This window comes from Alligator sinensis, unplaced genomic scaffold (genome assembly GCF_000455745.1).
Source record: "Alligator sinensis unplaced genomic scaffold, ASM45574v1 scaffold198_1, whole genome shotgun sequence".
Lineage (NCBI taxonomy): Eukaryota > Metazoa > Chordata > Crocodylia > Alligatoridae > Alligator > Alligator sinensis.
In genome coordinates, this window is record NW_005841906.1 from 3,497,373 (window position 1) to 3,516,619 (window position 19,247).

Below are 19,247 nucleotides of genomic sequence, written 5' to 3' on the forward strand. Positions count from 1 at the left end.
CATGGGCGGCAGGGGGCAGGGTGGGAGGGAGGGCGAGTAGCAAGCAGCTGGATGCAGAGCTGCTGCTCTGCCCCACTCCGTGCTGCTGCTGCTCCGCCCCACTCCGTGCTGCTGCTGCTCCGCCCCGCTCCGTGGGACCATGCCAAAGCACGGGGCCCAGGGTGGTTGCCCCGATTTGCACCCCCAGGGATGGCCCTGACCCCAGCCTTGGTTACAGCCAACACCCAATGCTTCTGGGGGAAGTAAAACACCCCCAAGCCTTCCTGCCATTTGTAGCAAAAGGAGGGGAAAAAATTCCTTCCCAGCCCCATTTGGCAACCAGTGAAGCCTAGAACCATGGGAAATACACATAGTGGAGCATAGGCGATCCTAGATCATCCCTGATCAATGCTTGCCTAACCTCTTCTTGAATACCTCCAGTGACGGGAATTCCAGTTTCCCTAGGCAGTCTATTCCACTGCTTCACTATTCTAACAGCAAAGAAGTTCTTCCTGATATCTAACCTGAATCTACCTTGCTGCAACTTTAGGCCATTGGTCCATATTTTGCTCTCTGCAGCAAGAGAGGAAAACTGTTTTCCCTCTTCTTTATGGAGCCTTTCAGATATTTGAGGACTGCTATCATGTCTCCTCTTAAGTGCCTTTTCCACAAAATGAACATACCTATTTCTTTCAACCTCTCCTCATATGCCTTGCCTTCCAAGCTCTTTATAATTTGTGTTGCCTGCCTCCAGACCCTCTCTAACTTCTCCATGTCCTTTTAAAATGTGGAACCCAAAACTCCAGACAAACCTATATAAGGCCTAACCAGTGCTGAGTAAGGAGGCACTCTCACATCCTGTGTCTTGCATGGCAAACTCGTATTGAATTTGATCCATCAAGACTCCTAGATCCTTCTCTGTAGTACTATCACCTAGCCAGGCACTACCCGTTTTGTATTTGTGTTTTTGATTATTCTTCCCAAGATATAGTTTCTTCCATTTGTAAGCACTGAACTGCTTCCTGTTAGTTCCAGCCCAGCTTTCCATCTGTCAAGTTACATTAGAACTGTGCTCCTGTCCTCCAAAGTATTTGCAGTCCTTTCCAGGCTAGTGTCATCTGCAAATTTGCTCAGGAAGGAAGTGAGAGATTTATTGGCTCATGCTAAAATAGGCTGTCAGATCAGAAGTAGCAGATGATGGAGCAGGAAAGATGTCTGCTTTTTCCAACAACAGAGAAGGCTTTAATATTCTGCAATATCAAATTTACTATGAAATTTAAATGAATAATAATAACTATAGCAGAAAAGCATTTTATCAGCAACATATTTTACATAGAACCATGCACCCAAAATATCACTGCAAGTGATCAATAAAAGATAAAAAGAAAATCTCTTCTATTTATTTTTTCATCCATTTTTCATGCCCAACGTTTTGCTGAACTATAAAAACTATCATGGTACAATACAGTTTTTTCTAAGCTGTTTTCTTAGTGAATGTTCCAAGCTAAGGAAAAAGGGAGAGGGAGTGTTTCACTGAACAATGTCATCAGCTGTGCAGATGGTGGCAGAGTAAGCCTGTAAAAAACATCTACCTTACCTGTTGTTATACAGTTGATGCTGGGATTCAAAACACTGGGGAGAAGTTGTCAAGGCACTTGGTGAATTACTCAAGTGTGGCTTTCCCAGTTGTTCCTAGAAAAAACAAAACATGTAAGGGAGGATGTTTGAAAGTGAGCAAAACTATACCCCTATTGGAATCAGTGGACAAGTCTACATGTGCATTAATGCACCGTAGTTACTGCACATTAAATTTAGTACCTGTAATAACAGGTACTAACTCAATGCAAATTAACCAGTGCACACCTTTTTAGTGATGCTAATGTGCAGTAGACTAGTTCTACTGTGCATTAGTGCAATAGCATGGCTTTTGCCATGACACGCTAATGTCCAGTAGAATTAGTCTACTGCACGTTTAGGGTCTCATGTAGACGAGCCCAATGGGAGTTTTAATAGTACCTTCAACTGTGACTAAGTTAGACCACTCAGGACTTTTAAAATCTTACCCCAAAATTAGTACCCACAAAATAACTTTTAATTCAGCTGCATTCTTCAACTGATCTTATCACTCAAACAAAAACTTATGGGACCATTGAAAGAAAGTGTTTAGGATTGGTATAAGAATTTAAAATCTCAGGTTTTCAAAGTATCAGCAGGTGTTGGCTGACCTGAGTTACTTAAGGAGCTTAGATCTATAGATAGGTGAAGGTTCAAGGTATCAAAGTCAATTATTTAGATCAGATTTTGAAATCTTCCCTTGATGAATCATGACAGGCTGAGTCCTGAGCCTCTCCCGGGGACAGAAAATATCCTATAGTAGGTATAGGGATTATACACAGCTCTCTGAAAAGTTATATTTGCAGGCAAGTACGGCTATTAAACCTTCCCTGTTGCCACCCACATAGTTAAAAGTGTTTTGACTTGACATATTTTATAACCAAAACTTACAATTAAGTTAGTTAAGTTGTGTTTTGTCATCATGTCACTTTAAAAAAGCTGTGGAAAGTTATTCAATACCTAACTGTATATTGTTTTCTGAAGTCTTGTTAATATTATTTCTTAGAACAAAAGGGAATACTGGCTGAACAAGTAAAAATGTATTTTAGGTTACATTTTTGTTCAAGGTGTAAATATTGTCTTTTAAATAACTATATACTGTTTGGATTCAGTAGAAACATAATTGCTGTGATGTGCTATGAAATTAGTTATGCCAAACAGACATGGCCTCAAATGTTTAGGGATGAGCATCTACTAGCAGACATAACAGGGTTCCCTTCCAAAATGTTACAGACACCACTATTTCCATCTTAATGAAAGTCTTGGAAGGGAAACCTTTCAGAAAAATGACAAAGAGAAAGAAAGCCTGTGAAAGAAATGGAGAAGACTATTTTTTTCCATTTTTTTTTTGCTCTTGTGATATCTTTGGTGAATGCAAAACCCTGTATCTTAGCTATTCTACTCTCACTTCTCACATTATTATTTTAAATTATTCAGTTATTAAATGCAGGATTTCTGCTTCTATAGATTTCCTAAACTTGGTGATAATGCTAGTCATGGACCTGGGCTACAGAACCAGAAGCTCTCCATTCTGAGCTGTGAGTAGATGAACCACTGGGGAACCTGCATATTCTGTAGTGCTACTAAAGTCACTGCAACCTAGAGATGTAAATAGTGATTAAATAAATATTCATTTAACTTGTTGTAATTAATTGTTAAACATGGTGGTGGTGCTGGGCTGCAGTCTGTGGCTCTGCGAAGTCATGGGGGGGATGGTGTTTAGCCCTGGGCCGGCGCTTGCCCTGCCCTGCCGTGCCGTGCCATAGAGGATGGGCTGCACTCACCCACCTAGAGCAGTTTGGGGGGGCTGGGGCCAAAGCAGTCCCACCAGGCAGGCAGCACAGCCCAGAGAGCCCGGGGGGGAGGGGGCAGCAGCCATCAGCTTGTAGCTTCTCAGGGGGGAGGTTACTTGTTTAACTCTTCACAACCCTACTGCAGTCATGGGAAGTTTTAGACCGGTTGCCTCTGCTGGACTTTGCTGGTGCGCTACTGCTGGACTTTGCTGGTATGGTGGCTGACATCTTCCAGTACATGAAAACAAGAGGTGTAACAAGTCAGCTGAGTGCCTAGGGTAGCTACAATGCAAGGAGGAAGTGGTGACATCCAGCTGATGCTGTGTTGCCAGTGCAATTGTGTGGCTCCAAGCAAATGCTATGCAACGCTCCACCCCACTCTCTGCCCCCCGCTTGGCCTCAGTTACACTACTGATGAAAACACATGTGGGCACATCTACATGAGATGCTTAACTTCACATTAGCATAGTTTACTGGGAAGTTAGCATGTGCATCTTCATATGCATATGCCTAGTTCACAGTAAATTTTCCTAATACTGAGTACATTTGCTACCTGCAGTCAGCTGTCTATGGACAGCTTTCCAATCTCTCAGAGTGACTTAGACAAATTGGAGGACTGGGACAAAAGGAATCTCATGAGGTTCAGCAAGGACAAGTGCAAAGTCCTGCACTTAGGATGGAACAATCCCATGCACTGGTACAGGCTGAAGGCTGACTGGGTAGGCAGCAGCTTTGCAGAAGAGGACCTGAGGGTTACAGTGGACAATAAACTGAATACGAGCCAGCAGTGTGCCCTTGTTACCAAAAAGACTGATGGCACACTGGGCTGCATGGATAGGTGTGTTGCCATGTCAAGGGAAGTGATTATTCCCCTCTATTCAGGATTGGTGGGGCAACATCTGGAGAACTGTGTTCAGTTTTGGGCACCCCACTACTGAAAGGATGTGGACAAATTGGAGAAAGTCCAGCAGAGGGTGAGGAGGCTGGGGGACATAACTTATGAGGAAAGACTGAGGGAGCTGGGCTTTTTTAGTCTAGACAAGAGGAGATTGAGAGGGGACTTAATAGCAGCCTTCAACTACCTGAAGGGGGTTCAAAAGAGGATGGAGCTGGACTGTTCTCAGCGGTGGAAGATGACAAAACAAAGAGCAACTATCTCAAGTTGCAGCAAGGGAAGTTTAGGTTAGATATTAGGAAGACTTTTCTCACTAGGAGGGTATTAAAACACTGGAACGGTTACCCAGAGGTGGTGGAATCTTCACTCCTGGAGGTTTTCAAAATGCAGCTAGACAAAGATTTGGCTGGGATGATCTAGTTGCAGATGGTCATGGTTTCAACAGGGGGTTGGACAAGATGACATCCTGAGGTCCATTCCAAACCTAACTTTCTATGATTCTATGAAATGCAAGTAGCAAATTTACTCATCATTAGTAATGGTGCCATAGCCCTTGTGTAGACACCTGACCGTCTACCAGGGGGCAGGAGATAGCTCCCTGCTCCTGGGAGCTGCCAGCTGCAAGGACAGGCTCCACCACAGGAACCCGGGCAGGGACTGTGTCCCCCTGCCCTGGCAGCAGGGAGCTCCAAGCCCCTTGCTCCCAGATCATGATCGGGAAGTGGGGGGTTCAGACTCTTATCTCCCAGTCTGAGTTCTCCAGTTGCAGGGCTCAGGCTGGAAGACACTTATCTGGCTCAGGCTGGGAGATAAGTATCTCCCAGCAACGGCCTGCAGTTGCAGATCCACTGCTGGAAGATAACAGTATTCCAGCCTGAGCCCCATGACCATGGAGCTGGCACTGGGAGCTCCTTGCTGGGTGTGTGTGGGCAGGGGACCTGTTTCCCACCCAGCTCCCCAAGCATGGAGCTGGTGGTGGAATAGGCTGGGGAACAAGCTCCCTAGCCCCTTCACTCTGCATGCCCTGATAGGGACAATGTCCGCCTGACCTGGCGGCAGGGAGGTTCCAGGCCCCGCTCCCCGATCACAATTGCAGAGCAGGGGCTGGGAGCTTGTTTCTAGACCCTGCTCTGCAATTGTGGAGCTGGGAACAGACTGGGAGCTTGTTCCCAGCCTCCACTCCATGACTGCAATTGTGATTGCGGAGCAGGAGCTGGAAGCTCCCTGCATAGAGACAGGGCTCTGCCCAGCCTGGAGCTGGCTGGGACCTGCCCCTGACTGGGACAGTTCCCAGCTTGTCCCAGGCTGCATGGGGAAGCAGTACAGCCTGAAGGTGCCTGGGAACTGTCCTGTTTTGGGCAGTCCATAGTCAGCTCTGGGCTGCACTATAGGTGCAGACTTCCCCATGCAGCCAGGGGCTGGCTGGGAACTGTCCACCAGTGGGGCAGCTAGGGGCAGGGGGCTGGGCCCTGCCCCTCCCCACCAGCTCTTTCCAAGCCCCGTGCCTCTGATCGTGGAGCCAGGGCCAGAAGCTCCCTGTTGCCGGGGCAGGGGGACGTTTTCCCTGCCCCAGCAGTAGTCTCCTGGCCTGGTGCTCCCTGCCAGCCTCTGGGCTAGCTTCCTGCCAGCCCCCGAGTTCCCCCTGCTGGTGGCAGAGGCCCATTGCAGGGCTGCAGGGACTTGGGAGCAAATCTTTTCCCTAATCCCCAAATGTATAAACACCTACCCAAAAACCCTTACTCTGTAGTCAGAGCCATCCCTAGGGGTGTGCGAGGCCCGGGGCATATTAGCCTGTGTGGCGAGCGGCCGGAGTGTGGAAGCCATTACAAAGACCTCTAAAAAAATCATCTGGAATTCCTAGGACGTGTTTCTCAGGCAGGATGTAAAAAAAAAAAAAAAAAAAAATAGAAGAAGAAACTGGAGACAAGATTAACATAAATTGCTTCTGAATTAAACAGAATGAGTTTATACCAAGATGAGAGGGAAGAGAATCATGGCCAAAATCTTAGCCTTATGTGTCTTTCCTACTGAATCAATCACAATTTTAGACAAGTGTACTTTAAATTTTATATCTGCATTGTACTGAAGGAGATGCAAAACAATCTGATACCTGCAGACTCCTTGCTTCCTCAGACCACCAGATTTCAAAGTCTTTTTGCAGTTTCACTTTGGCTTTTTCCATAAGAAGCTGCAAGTGTTCAATCTCTATCTTCAGCCCTTTCAAACGATTGAACATGGTTTTATAACTACAATGAAAAGAAGAAAAGAGTGCGTTTACTACAGGGAAATTCCATCTTTGGCCCAGAGGAAAAATGCTGACAGATCTCTTAACAAAGTTTTATGTTATCCAGGGCAGTTACAAACCTTGAACTTCAAAACAACTGCTAAAAGTCAAGGAGAGGCGTGAATCATCACTGATTTTATAAGAGTGTCTATGGACAGCAAATATAAGAACTCTACCCCAGTAAAGTATTTATTTTATTGAAGAACGAAGTTACTCCCATTCTAGTGGGAATGATATTGAGTCTGTTTATTTAGGCTATTCATCAATCAAATTTGTCAATTTTTTTTTTTCTGTCTGCACAGCATCATGCCATTAATAAATAAATGGTGGCCAGAATGCCTGGATTCAATTAGAGACTATGCAGAGGCTCACATTTTCTACTGACAATTCAGTAACTAGACATATTGTCTACCATTGGTTGGACATGCAATAATATGAGCTAGTCCTGAGGTCCCATCAGAGATTCTAGATACCAGGAATACTAAGAAGCAAACTGAAAAACGTAGACAATGTGATATCCTGTGTCTGAAATTTCTTTTATCTCCCTGGCCACAGTTGTGCTATGGCAGAAGGAAGGATTTTTGAAGCCATGAAGATTCCTCTGTTTTTCTTTCTAGTTGGTTCACAAATAAAGCCACTGAATCATAATGCCTGTGGGTAGGTCAATGAGGCCTGGACATTGCTCCTGAAACAGCTGAGGGGACACATAACATGTTACACCTGGATAACCACTTTGTCTTGGTGACACTCCCAGCCTCTGACAACTGAAAGATAGAAGAACCAATTTCTAACTCTGATTCTCAATATGCAAACACTATGCTATTTTTAGATTACCAGATTAGGTTTACAGTTTTCCTACTGATGCATCATGTGATCATAAAGGAAACAAGCTGACATTTTAAGTTGAAAGCTAATAGTAAACCAGAAGAATAGCTTTTATATAACAATTTGCTAGCAGAAACAAGATTAACACATTTGGGGATCATTTTACTTCAGTATTCAGAGTATCAGAGGAGGGAAATACAATACCTTTTTTTCTCATCTTCAAGTTGTGCTCGAAGTTTCTCTTCCACTGGATCAGACTTATTCAGCTCTTCAGAAGGGCTGGCAACACCTACAAGAAGTTACCAGAAGTAAGCAATAAATAGGGCAAGGATGAAAACACAAAAAAAACAACCCCATCCCTCTGCATCCCTCCCCTCCAAAAACCCCCAGATCCCAAGCTGTTTCAGAATAGCATAAGAACTACTTGATAGGTACAATAGGGAACAGCACTAGTCTTTTATCCTGATGGAGATCTGGGTTTTGAATCTGAACATGGGCCTTATCCTGACATTAGTTTCACCAGAGTAACACCATTGATTTCAGTTCAGTTATTTTGTATTTATAGCAGTGTCAGATCAGAATCAGGCCCTAAATGTAAATTAAAAATAAAATAAGTATTGATTTTCTCTTCCCAGTTCTCTGTGAATGTCTTCTTTAAGAAACAATGAAGAAAAAGGGAATGTGAGGGGATGTACGGTCCATAGAATTCCATGTAAAACCCTGAGAAAGCAATTTACCATCTTATTCTAATTCTTAACTTTGTTCATCCTTCTTCTGTTGCTGGACAGTTTTTTTAGTAATACCTATTCCCTGAAAGTTGAGAGGTACAGCTGCTTTGAATCATTTCGAAGGCACAAGTTTCCTGGATAGATTCTACATCATAGGTGTCTGTGACCAGGACAAGCCTTACAACTGAGCTAGCATATAGTATAATGATATGCAGGACAAATCAGAACAGTTGGTGGTTGACGTGGGGAAAAAAGCAGAGCTCTTCAATGAGTTCTTCGCTTCAGTATTTCTATGTACTGACCAAGCCAATTCCCCCACCTCGATCATTGATGGATGTCCACATGGCACCACTCCACCTACGGTTAGTTCTGAAATAGTGAAGGAGCTCCTGGAGGAGCTGGATGGGTACAAGTCAGCAGGGCCAGATTACCACCATCCATGGCTGCTGAAAGAATTGGCCAGTGTCATAGCTGAGCCACTGGCACAGCTGTTCGAGGACTCGTGGTGCTCCGGCCAAGTCCCTGAGGACCGGAGAAGGGCCAATGTGGTGCCCATTTTCAAGAAAGGGAGAAGGGATGAGTCGGGTAACTTTAGACCAGTCAGTCTTACCTCTGTTCCTAGGAAAATGCTAGAGAAAAGAATCAAAGAACACATTTGTGCAGGCCCAGCAGGGGAAACGATGCTGAGGGAAAACCAGCATGGGTTTGTCACAGGTAGATCTTGCCTGACAAACCTTGTAGCCTTCTATGACCAGGTCACACACTGCCTGGATGCGGAAGCCGAGGCTGATGTCATCTTCCTGGACTTTAGGAAGGCCTTCGACACAGTTTCACACCCTATCCTCATTGGGAAGCTAGCAGACTGTGGAGTGGACGCCTACACGGTCAGGTGGGTGGCCAACTGGCTTAGGGACCGCACCCAGAGAGTGGTGGTGGATGGTTCCTTCTCGGCCTGGAGGGAGGTGGGCAGTGGGGTCCCACAGAGTTCGGTTCTCAGACCAATATTATTCAATATCTTCATCAGTGATTTGGACAAGGGCGTGGAGAGCACCCTCTCCAAGTTTGCTGATGATACCAAGTTATGGGGCAAAGTTAATACACCGGAGGGCAGGGAGCAGATTCAGGCTGACCTGGACAGGTTGGATCAATGGGCAGAGAGAAATAGGATGCAATTTAATAAAGATAAATGTAAGGTACTCCACCTGGGAAGGAGGAATATATTGTAAATAGCAATCACATTGATTTGGAAGGACTTCTTTGAGGAGATTTTGCTGGAAGTTTTGAAGGGTTTTTGGCTGGAGTCTTCTCAGGAGTCTTGGTTGCAGATTTTTCTGGAGTCTTGTCTGCTTTCTTAAAGAAAGTGCCCAAGGAAGCCTGGACAAATGTTCTCCAGAGAGATGGGTGACACAGCAAACTTGTTCGCTGGTGTGGTTTGATGTCAGATCAAGTGTTGTAAAGTCGAAGCTGACATCAGAAAGTTGAAACAGGGTGTCAATTTATAAATGTTGTAAGTGCGAAATGTTGTAACTTGAAAAGTTGTAAGTTGAGGACTAGGAATAATGGGTGTAAACTAGTTGACAGTAGATTTAGGTTGGATATTAGGAAGAAATGTTTCACAGTAAGGGTGGCCAGGATCTGGAATGGGCTTCCAAGAGAGGTGGTGCTATCACCTAGCTTGGGGGTCTTCAAGAGGAGGCTAGATAGTCACCTGGCTGGGGTCATCCAACCTCGGTCCTCTTTCCTGCCAGGGGCAGGGGGTTGGACATGATGATCCATTGTGGTCCCTTCCGACTCTACACTCTATGAATCTATGAATCTATATATATATATATTATTATACTATATAATAATCTACATTATATAATTATACTATATAATAATCTACAATATATTATATATATCAATGATATATTGATAATATTGAGAGACAGCAAACCATCCTTCCCAACATAGGTTAAAAGCAGCTCAGTGATGAAGGGAAAAGTAAAGTTACATACTAAAAAAGTTACAACTATTCCAAAACCAGCTTCTATTTCTAAAATAGGGAGAATAGTTTAAGATTCCTAAGAAAACAGGTTTGACTTTGTAAACTACAGGAAAATGAAGGGAACAAAAGATATGCTGTACAATACACTTAATTTTCCACCTTAATTATTATTTTTGCCAAGAAAATAAATTATATGTCAACCTGTCATTAGGCCCAAGGAGTGTACCCTGGCTTCAAGGAATGGAATTCTGGCTGGAGCACGAGGGCAGTAATGACCCCTTTTTGCCTGTCAGCACTCCAGCTAAAACCATTAATCTTTGTTGTAGCACCCTGTAGCTTAATCAAAAATGAGATTGAAAAGTATTTAATTTCACTGAAAGTACTTAAGGTCAAGTGTGTTAATACAGATTTAAAAGCCAAGGTGAACAAAAACCACACATGCAACTCTCACTGCATGTATCTAAAGGCTGTGCTGGATAAGCAGATTACAAGGATCGAGTGGAGAAGTCTATAGTGGAGAGGGTACACTTAACACATTCAAACACAAAATGCTTTATAGTATTAAAGCAAATGACCATAGGTCATGAGATGTACAAGTCTTATGGCAGAAGAGATGTTAAAAATTAGTGGGGCTAGATACCATATTTTATTCTATACAACATGCATCTTTCCCCCAAAATTCAACTGATGGGAAATGGGATGTGCATATACGTAGGGTGACCATATGTCCCAGATTGGCTGGGACAGTCCCAGATTTTGGAGGCTGGTCTCAACCAGCTGGTGAAAATTAAAATGAACGTCCTGGGCACAGGGCATAGAAGCAGAGCAGCAACAGCTGTGAAATAGGAAGCCTTAGCAGACAGCAAAATTGTACATTAACACTAATTGTTACTTCACAGGTGATTGGTAACCCCTGTGAAGGAAAGAACAGTGAGTCATTAATGGGTCAGTGACTCACTGCCAGAGTCCCAGATTTCATATTGTCCTGTATGGTCACCCTAATTATAAACAAGGAAATATGGTAATAGTATTATCTGCCTCTGTAGGGAGGCATTGGGGTGGGGGGGGCAAGAATAATGCTGCAGTGCTGCATTCTAGCTGCTGGCTGTAGATAACCTTCTCTTTCTCTCTGGCAGAGTCTCCTGCTTCAGAAACTGCTACTCAGTTACTGCCACTTACTGGCATTGTCAAGGAAAGATCTTTTTTTCTTTATTCTACCTTTTAAAAGAAAGGCATGTATCATATTTGGGGACATGTATGTGAGAAATTACATTGCAATTACATACAATGGATAATGACAAAGCATTAATGGATGAAATCCTGAAACCATTTAAGTAAGAAGGCAAAGCTTCCAATGATTAGAGCTGGGTCAGGACCTCATCTGCAGTCTTTTTCCCCTTTACCTACCCATAGCTCCTACTGATGGCATTGGGGGTTATACAAACATATGTTTGGGATTGCTTTATAAAGTAACAGATATATGGTGAAGAAAGTGCAAAGCTACTAAACAGTCCAGAGAGCTAGAGGAGAGATAAGGACTTTGAGGCTCTAAAGGTGCAGGATGGGTGTTCCCTCTGCTCTGCCTTGTAGGAATATATAGCTTTCTTTTAGCTCCATCATCAGCCACTTCTGTTGGTAATTGTGGCATGGGCCACACTCCCCCCACTTCCTTTTTTTTTTCAAAGGAAATTTTTTTCTGTTCCAAGACAAATCAGCCAAATCAATTCCAAATCCGTGAGTCATTCAAGAACCATATGTGGCCCGACTACCAGCAAACATCTTCTACCCCCATCTGGGGCTTCAGATGCTTCCAAATCATTTGGTGGGCATCCTAAGTGCAGGCCCGAGCCCGGAGGCCTGGGGTTTGGATGCCCCTGAATTTTGCATGCCCTCAGCTGTATGGCCACAGGAGTTCCTGTTCAGATGAACAGTATTTAGGGAAAGCAGCCAAAGAGCAGCCCCGGGATCTCAGCAGCCCCTCCGGCTTAGCCGCCTTCTATGCATGTGAGTGAGAGCCAGGCAAAACCAGTCCCTACACATAAAGTTGCACATCTCGAGTGTTGTACATTGCAACTAATTGTATATTATATTCAGAAGTGGCAATAAAATCTTGGGGTTTAAACAAAGTCCTGTCTGATATGATGCCATCCACATCTGGAACCAGAAAAGCAGTTGTGCATGACATTGGCAAGGATCCATGAATGAATAAAACAGAAGCATGATCAGTTGCAAAATGGTCTCACTGATACAGTCACACCCATCAGAAAGAACTGAATAAAGCAGGGGGGCTGGACCTGATGATCTCATGAGGTCCCTTCCAGCCCCTAACATCTATGAATTTATGAACTGTAAATTAATCTCTCTCTCTCAACAGAATAACTGAACTCTGGGTCAGTCACAAAAATGACTGGGACTCAAACACATTGTACAGCAGAGGCCCAGAGCCTGCTTATCAGGCTGCTGATTTGCATACTTATGTAAACTATATTTTGGCTTCTTATCTCACTCATTCATTACACTGATGCAGTCTGTAGGTTGAAAAGCATGCTGCTTTGCAGACTATGGATTTTTTTGCATCTACTTAACTAGACATATACCTACAGATACAGGACTCCCTCTCATTTTTCCAGGCAAAAGAAATATGTAGCCTAAAGTAAGGGCCTGACTCTTCTGCAGGACAGACACATGCAAAGAAGTTTTTCTGGCAGATAAGCATGAGATGGGCAGCTACTTGATATGCATCCAGCACAGCTATTTTGATCTTGTATAGCTTTATTCCCCTTCTCATGTGAGAAGGCAGTATATTTGCTCCTTATGCTTCCCTCTGTGTACCCTTTGTCTTGTCAGAAACCAAAGCAGCAAGCAGCAGGCTGAATCTGGACAACCCTGCCTGCTACATCTATGCTAGAAATGGTTTTTTACAGTAAACTGGTAAAGAAACAGAACAGAAATATCAGTATACTGCACCAGCAAAGCACTCATGATGTAGATGCATATAAGTTATCAAAACTGCCCTTTGTACTGATATAGTAAAACCATTCTGCAGAGGCTATGGATGCAGGAGCAAGGACTTGTCCAACTTTATTCCAACTACATAGCTGGTCCAATAAAAAATATCAACCTAAGAAATCCTTGCCTCCTGCATAATTTCTGGACCATCACAACTACACCATCACTCTTAAACTACCGACGTGAAAATCAAGACATAAATCTAGAGCAACTGATTAACAATATTTGCATTTATCACTAGGTTACCTGGTTACATTTTGGTTAACTGTTTTCTTTAGGTGTCAGAGATAGCATTGCATAGAGATGAATAGGGTATTTCATAAATCATAGAGCTATTGGTGCAACCTTCCCGCAACACTGTGGGCATAGACACACAAACAAGTTACTGTGAGGCACAGGAGAGCAGGGCTTTGCCATATGTTAGCTATCTAGGATAACTTGCTGTGTACTTGTTCTTACCTTGCAGTAAAGAAAACCAGCACACAGTAATAAAAACTCAACAAGAGAGAAAAAGTGACTTGTAATTAGCTTTCATTACTCTGGGTAAAAGCTTTACCTGGGGTAGTTACAACAGAGTAGGTATTTTTCCTGTTCTCTACCTAATTGTAAAAAGTGAGTACATGCCCTGGAGTAATTTACACTCAGTTCACCATTTCAATTTCTTATTCATAACTGTGAGGTCTCGAGATAACTTTTTTAAAATGAAAGATGAGATTTTGCAGCATAATTCTGAGGCAAAGGGGAATTACACAGCAAATGTTATAATCACAGAAACGCATCAGATATGAGACAGATGATAGTATTTCCCTGCCTTTATGAAACATTTTGACAAGTGTGGATGAAAAATACTATTCCCAATAAATTACATGTAGCATTATCATCACTGCTCATCAAGGCAGACAGACATCATAGTCAAACTAGTTGAAAAATTCTGGGAGACTTGTCCTCAAACATACCAATACAATTTTGGAAAGAAACTTCGTGACTCTGACCTTTAAGCTCCCTAGGGAACTCATATATTTCTGGCCTGAATCTGTTCTATAAATCAGACATTCTACAGATTTATTTGTACCTCAATTAACATTATGTCCTGCCCTTAAGTTGTACATTTTCAGTAAAAGGTTTTAAGTTCAGCATTAGGCAGTCTTGTATTTAACTACTTACATTTACAGTCACTTGAAGTAATCACAGTTTGAACGGTCTTCAGTGTCCAATTAGTATTTATATTGTTTTTATTTCTCAGTTCTGCTGCTCTTGGCAAACTTGTGTCTTGGACGAATGAAAGAATGAATGAATTAAAACCAGGGTTGTCCAACTTTAGAGCATCTGGGGGTATTCCCAGATGCTGTATGAGTCCTCTGCTGTTCCAAAAGCAGGACCCCCCACTGCACCAGAGTACTGGGTCCCCTGAGCCCTGGGCTCCCTGGATCTTGCAACTGTGCAATGCTACCCAATTCCACCCCCTGAGATAGGAACATGAAGTGGAAGCTGAAGGTGAGGAAGGAGCCTGGAGACCATAGTGGCAGCTGCCTTCAGATTGGTGGAGGGAGTGATGCCTGGGAGGGAACCCAGGGGCAGCAAATTAACCCCCCAGGGGTGTGTCTACATGAGACGCTTCAAGCGCAGTAGACTAATTCTACTGTGCATTAGCACGGCAGGCAAATCCCGTGCTAAAGTGCTAATGCACAGTAGAATTAATCTACTGCGCAGTAGCATCACCTAAAACGTATGTGTCTGCACGACTGTGCAGTATTGAACGTGTAGATGTGCTCAGGGGCCACTTGAGGCTTGCATACTATCCACTGTTAAAGTTAAACTATGATGCACATCCTAAAACTGGTTCAGCCCTGGTCTATCATATGCAAATTTACTCCTGGGCAATTTTCAAATGTCTTGTTTCAGGATTCCTTTGTCTATGGCCTCTCCCCAGTTTAGCCACTTGATCAGCCAAGTGATACCTAACTACACTGCTCTGTACCTTCTCTAAATGGGATGCTCTGGTCGCTGTTCTGACCTCCCCTGCTTTAGGGTCACGGTACCTGGATGTTACCTTCCATTAAAATCTGGTGGAAAACCAGATTCTGGCTTTTTTGCATATATGCTCCAGAGATCAGGACCTGTCGTTTGTCTTGCTTTCTGTGTCAAAGGGAACACTATTTCTCCATCTTTATGGCAGCCTTTCAAATATTTAAAAATTGTTTTCATGCCTTTAATCTCCTTTTCTCCAAACAAAACATACAGTACCTAGTTTCTTCAGTCTTTCCTGACATGGCTTGCATTCCTACCCTTTTATCACCTTTGTTGGTCACCTTTGGACTCTCTGCAGTTTCTTTACATCTCTTTTAAAAATGTAGTGCCCAAAGCTGTACATACTGTTAGAGTTGAGGCCTATTTAGTGCTGAGAAGAGGCCGTGTGTCAAGGACTGCATGAACAGCTCCCAACTTTGGCAACACCTGGCTTAAGCTGACTCCTCTACTCCAGCCACCTGCCCCACACTTTTTCCTTAGGCATGTATCCCAAGAACCGAGCACAATATGCAAGAAACAGGGTGCAGGAATCTCCTTTGTTCTAATTTATGTAACTATTCCTATTCATTCCTGCAGGGCTTCTGAGGACACCATCTGAGTGAACAACAGCAAGATATATTAACCAGAGTTTCCATGGACATTGGTTTATAGATATTTTTGCTACACTTTCATCAAATGGACTTGGATCATATCCTGCAAGTCAGGGGCGCCCTGAGAAACTTCAAGAACGCTGACCAGCACAGTGCCTCATTGGTTGGATCCATCCTGTCCTATGAATACCTCATCAGCTATTTCTACACATTGGTGCACTCCCTGAATGTCCTGAAGCTGTTAGAGAACACTTCTTTCTGAAGCCAAGAGCACAAGTGGCAGTGCTCCTGGTTTTAGTGAACCCTTTACCAGGAGAACAGTTCCTTCTGGGAACCAGATGCTTCAACCTGTTATCTTGATGTCCTGCTACTTTAGCCCTCAGAGGCATTGGCCTTGCAAAAGTCAGTGGAGGTTTTCTCCTATTTGCCTCTACTGCCCACCTTTGATGGACTAAAGGGTCCTTAGGACTTTCTGTCATTCAGTATTCATAAATATTTTCACACCAGATGCATCTACACATAGCCCTATGGTGACATAGTGATGTGCTACGTTGCCGTATGGTGCAGTTCGGAGACGTAGCAATCACGTGCATCTACACATGATGGCCAGCTACGTTGCCATAGCGGCAAAATTTAACCATGTGCCAAAAGGAAGTACTAAAGCACGGTGCCGTAGCCACGTCACCATATAGCAAGTGTAGATATGCCCACCTATTATAGACAGACCTCCATGTCACATCTGTCTTTAATCCCAGTTTAGTATTTTAGCCCACTCTTAAATTTTGAGGCCTCTGTTGTATTGCATTTTATTGTTTTTTGGCCATGTTTACACTGTTTGCTTTTGGATTTGTTTGACAAAAGCCTTTTGTTTTTTTAGAAAATCTCTATTGTTCATTTCATGCAGCATATACAACATTCGGTTGATGGGGTAGCTGGGCATTTGGCCAGCAGATGTAAACTAGGCAGGCCAAATGGCTCTGCACTGCCAGCGTTGACTGATTCCATTAGCACAGCAGAAACATTTTTGACAGGGGACATGGCCACGTCAGAAATAACAGGAAGCAGGCATTTAAAGCCCTCCAATGGCAGGTCCACAGGTCCTCCCTTCTCATGCAGGTCAGTTGGCCCAGCTCAGAGTACACTTCACATAAAACATGCAAAGGTTGTATGTTGAGAAAATTAAACACCAGTGTTCCCTAAAACAGTGGGTATGTAAGTGGTTGCCTTGCAGGCACCTGGCAACTTATAACTACATTCGTGCACACTGAATGAAAACAGATGGCTGAGGCTTCTTGGATGAGATAGCCCCGATAGTTGTCACTGCTGGATGTCTGTGGTTCTGGCTGCTCAAACTGCTAGGCAAGTCTGGCTAGGCACTTGACCTTGCTCTCACAGGTCATATGCAGAATTCAGGAAGGTATTAAAATATTGTGTAGGTATAACTCCACCTACACAGTGAGTGTCTGCTGTCTGGACCTGAGCCACTCAAAGACCTATTCAACTGTCATCCTATATACTGCTCGGACAGTAGTCGAACAATTACTTCTTGCAGTCAAGATGCCTTTTGTAAGGATTCATGAGCCATGAAAGCAATGGATAGACAGGGTCAATGAGTATCAGTGGTGGGGAAGGGAGGGTGGGGAATGGTTGTACCACTGGGTTCTTTTCCGGGAGCAGCGTTGGCAAAACTGTCCTGTTTTATCAACTTCCTCAAGGTGGAATTGAGGAAAATTCTTGCGCATGTTCTTTGCTACACTAGTTATTTGTGACATGGGTGAACCTCCCATGATGGTCCATGATGCTCTGAAGTATGAGAACAAACCTTTCTACTGGTGTACTCTGAAACCCAGTAGGGGAGAGACTAAAATACATGGTCAAAAGGTCTCTCATATTGTTGATCTGCTTCTGCAATTCAGGTGCTAGCTTAGCACAGATTTCTAGGCAAGTGGCCACTTTTCTCACCCTGAAGTTCTCCTGCCACTGGTAGCTGTCCCAGTTCTTCAGCATAATCCTTTTCCACCAGTCCATGCTTTCTCCTTACACCCAGAAGCAGCAGTTGACAGCTGGAAACTGATCTCAGAGAAAGCCATCTTCAACTATAGGCAGGCATTGGGCATGAGTAGGCTACATAGATCCATTATACATTGTGTGAGATAATCGTTCATAGAATCATAGAGAAGTAGGGCTGAAGGGATCTCCATAGGTATCTTCTAGTGCGGCTCCCAACCTGTGGTATGGGTAGCACCAGTGGTATGTAGACAACTGGCCAGTGGTACGTGTTAACAGGTTTATTATAATTACTTTATATGACAAAAAATTACTGGTGGTACTTAAGGTTGTATCATTTTAAATTGGTGGTGCACAATCTGTCAGAGTTTGGGAACCGCTAATTTAGTCCAATGCCCTGCCTGAGGCAGGACTATCCCTATCCAAACCATCTTATACAAATCCATTGTCTAACCTCTTTGAAAAACTACAGTCAACCCTGACATACCACAAGACCTAACACCCTAGCCTGCCACAGGTAAAGCAGGGGGACCACGATGGCCAACATCCTGCTGTTGGAAAGTGTGGTTCTGTGGTCCTGATCCTTGTGCATCATTGTTTGTAGCCACCTGCTCATGTGGATGAGGAGTGGAAGGTATTTGCAGATTTAGCAGCAGAAATCCATCTATATCTCAATCTATGGTTCTGGTTGAGGATCAGTGGCTGTAATGCACTCTGTACAAACATTACAGACACATTATATATGAAAATAAAGATGATCAAGCACCACAAAATTCATGTACAGATTTAAATGTACCTAAAGATAAGGAGTATGTGGACTGTGGGTTATAGATCAGCCTTACTTCTAATAATTTTTAATACTGAGTTTAAAAAAATTCTATAGGTGATCTTGTATGTGGATTGAAATATACCGGTATACTTTCAACTGTTTAAAATATTAAATGTGATTTTTTTTTAATTGTTATCTATTTTGTTCTTTCTAATTTTTAATTTTATTACTGATGACAGTACGAGCCATTAGTGTGTCACTGCACTCTATCATTTATGGTTATATTGGCCTTTTCACATGTCTGTGTCAACTTCTTCCAATGTAACATGGAACCAGAAAGACACCTAGAAGGAACAGCCTTTTACATATAGTGTCTCTTCAGTGACTATGAGCTGTTCTGCTCAACTACAACTTCGTGCTTCTGTTTTCAGCTCACTGGAGTCTCTTCCTTGAAACAAGTCATCACATGCATTTGCACCAAAAATACCTGGCACATAGAAAAGAAAATGTTGGCTTTACTTCAGCTGTACTCAAGCTATGGGGATTTTTGACACCAATGTGGCTAAAACTTTGCTGATGGTTTCCAAATGTATGAGTAAGGTTTACTAAAAAATTCAGCTGGCTAGGTCCAAGCTTAATGTGTTCCAAACATGCCAGTCTATGTAGTGCAATGACTGTCAACCAAGGTGCCTGATAATATTGGAAGTGCTAGGTGTGCAAACACCTACATATGATTCAC

At 43.3% G+C, this 19,247-nt stretch overlaps 1 protein-coding gene across 3 annotated transcripts in view; it reads right to left on the bottom strand.

Annotated features, from left to right (window-relative positions):
• The window catches only part of KIF6 (kinesin family member 6), a 438,203-nt gene that overhangs the window by 20,415 nt on the left and 398,541 nt on the right, over positions 1-19,247 (bottom strand). For all 3 annotated transcript variants that reach the window (XM_025197847.1, XM_006018586.2, XM_006018585.2), the window contains 3 exons: positions 7,595-7,679; positions 6,392-6,527; positions 1,577-1,671 (listed from right to left, as the gene is read on the bottom strand). In XM_025197847.1, coding sequence (XP_025053632.1) covers positions 1,577-1,671; positions 6,392-6,527; positions 7,595-7,679 — 316 coding nt within the window. The remainder of the gene's footprint in view (positions 1-1,576; positions 1,672-6,391; positions 6,528-7,594; positions 7,680-19,247) is intronic.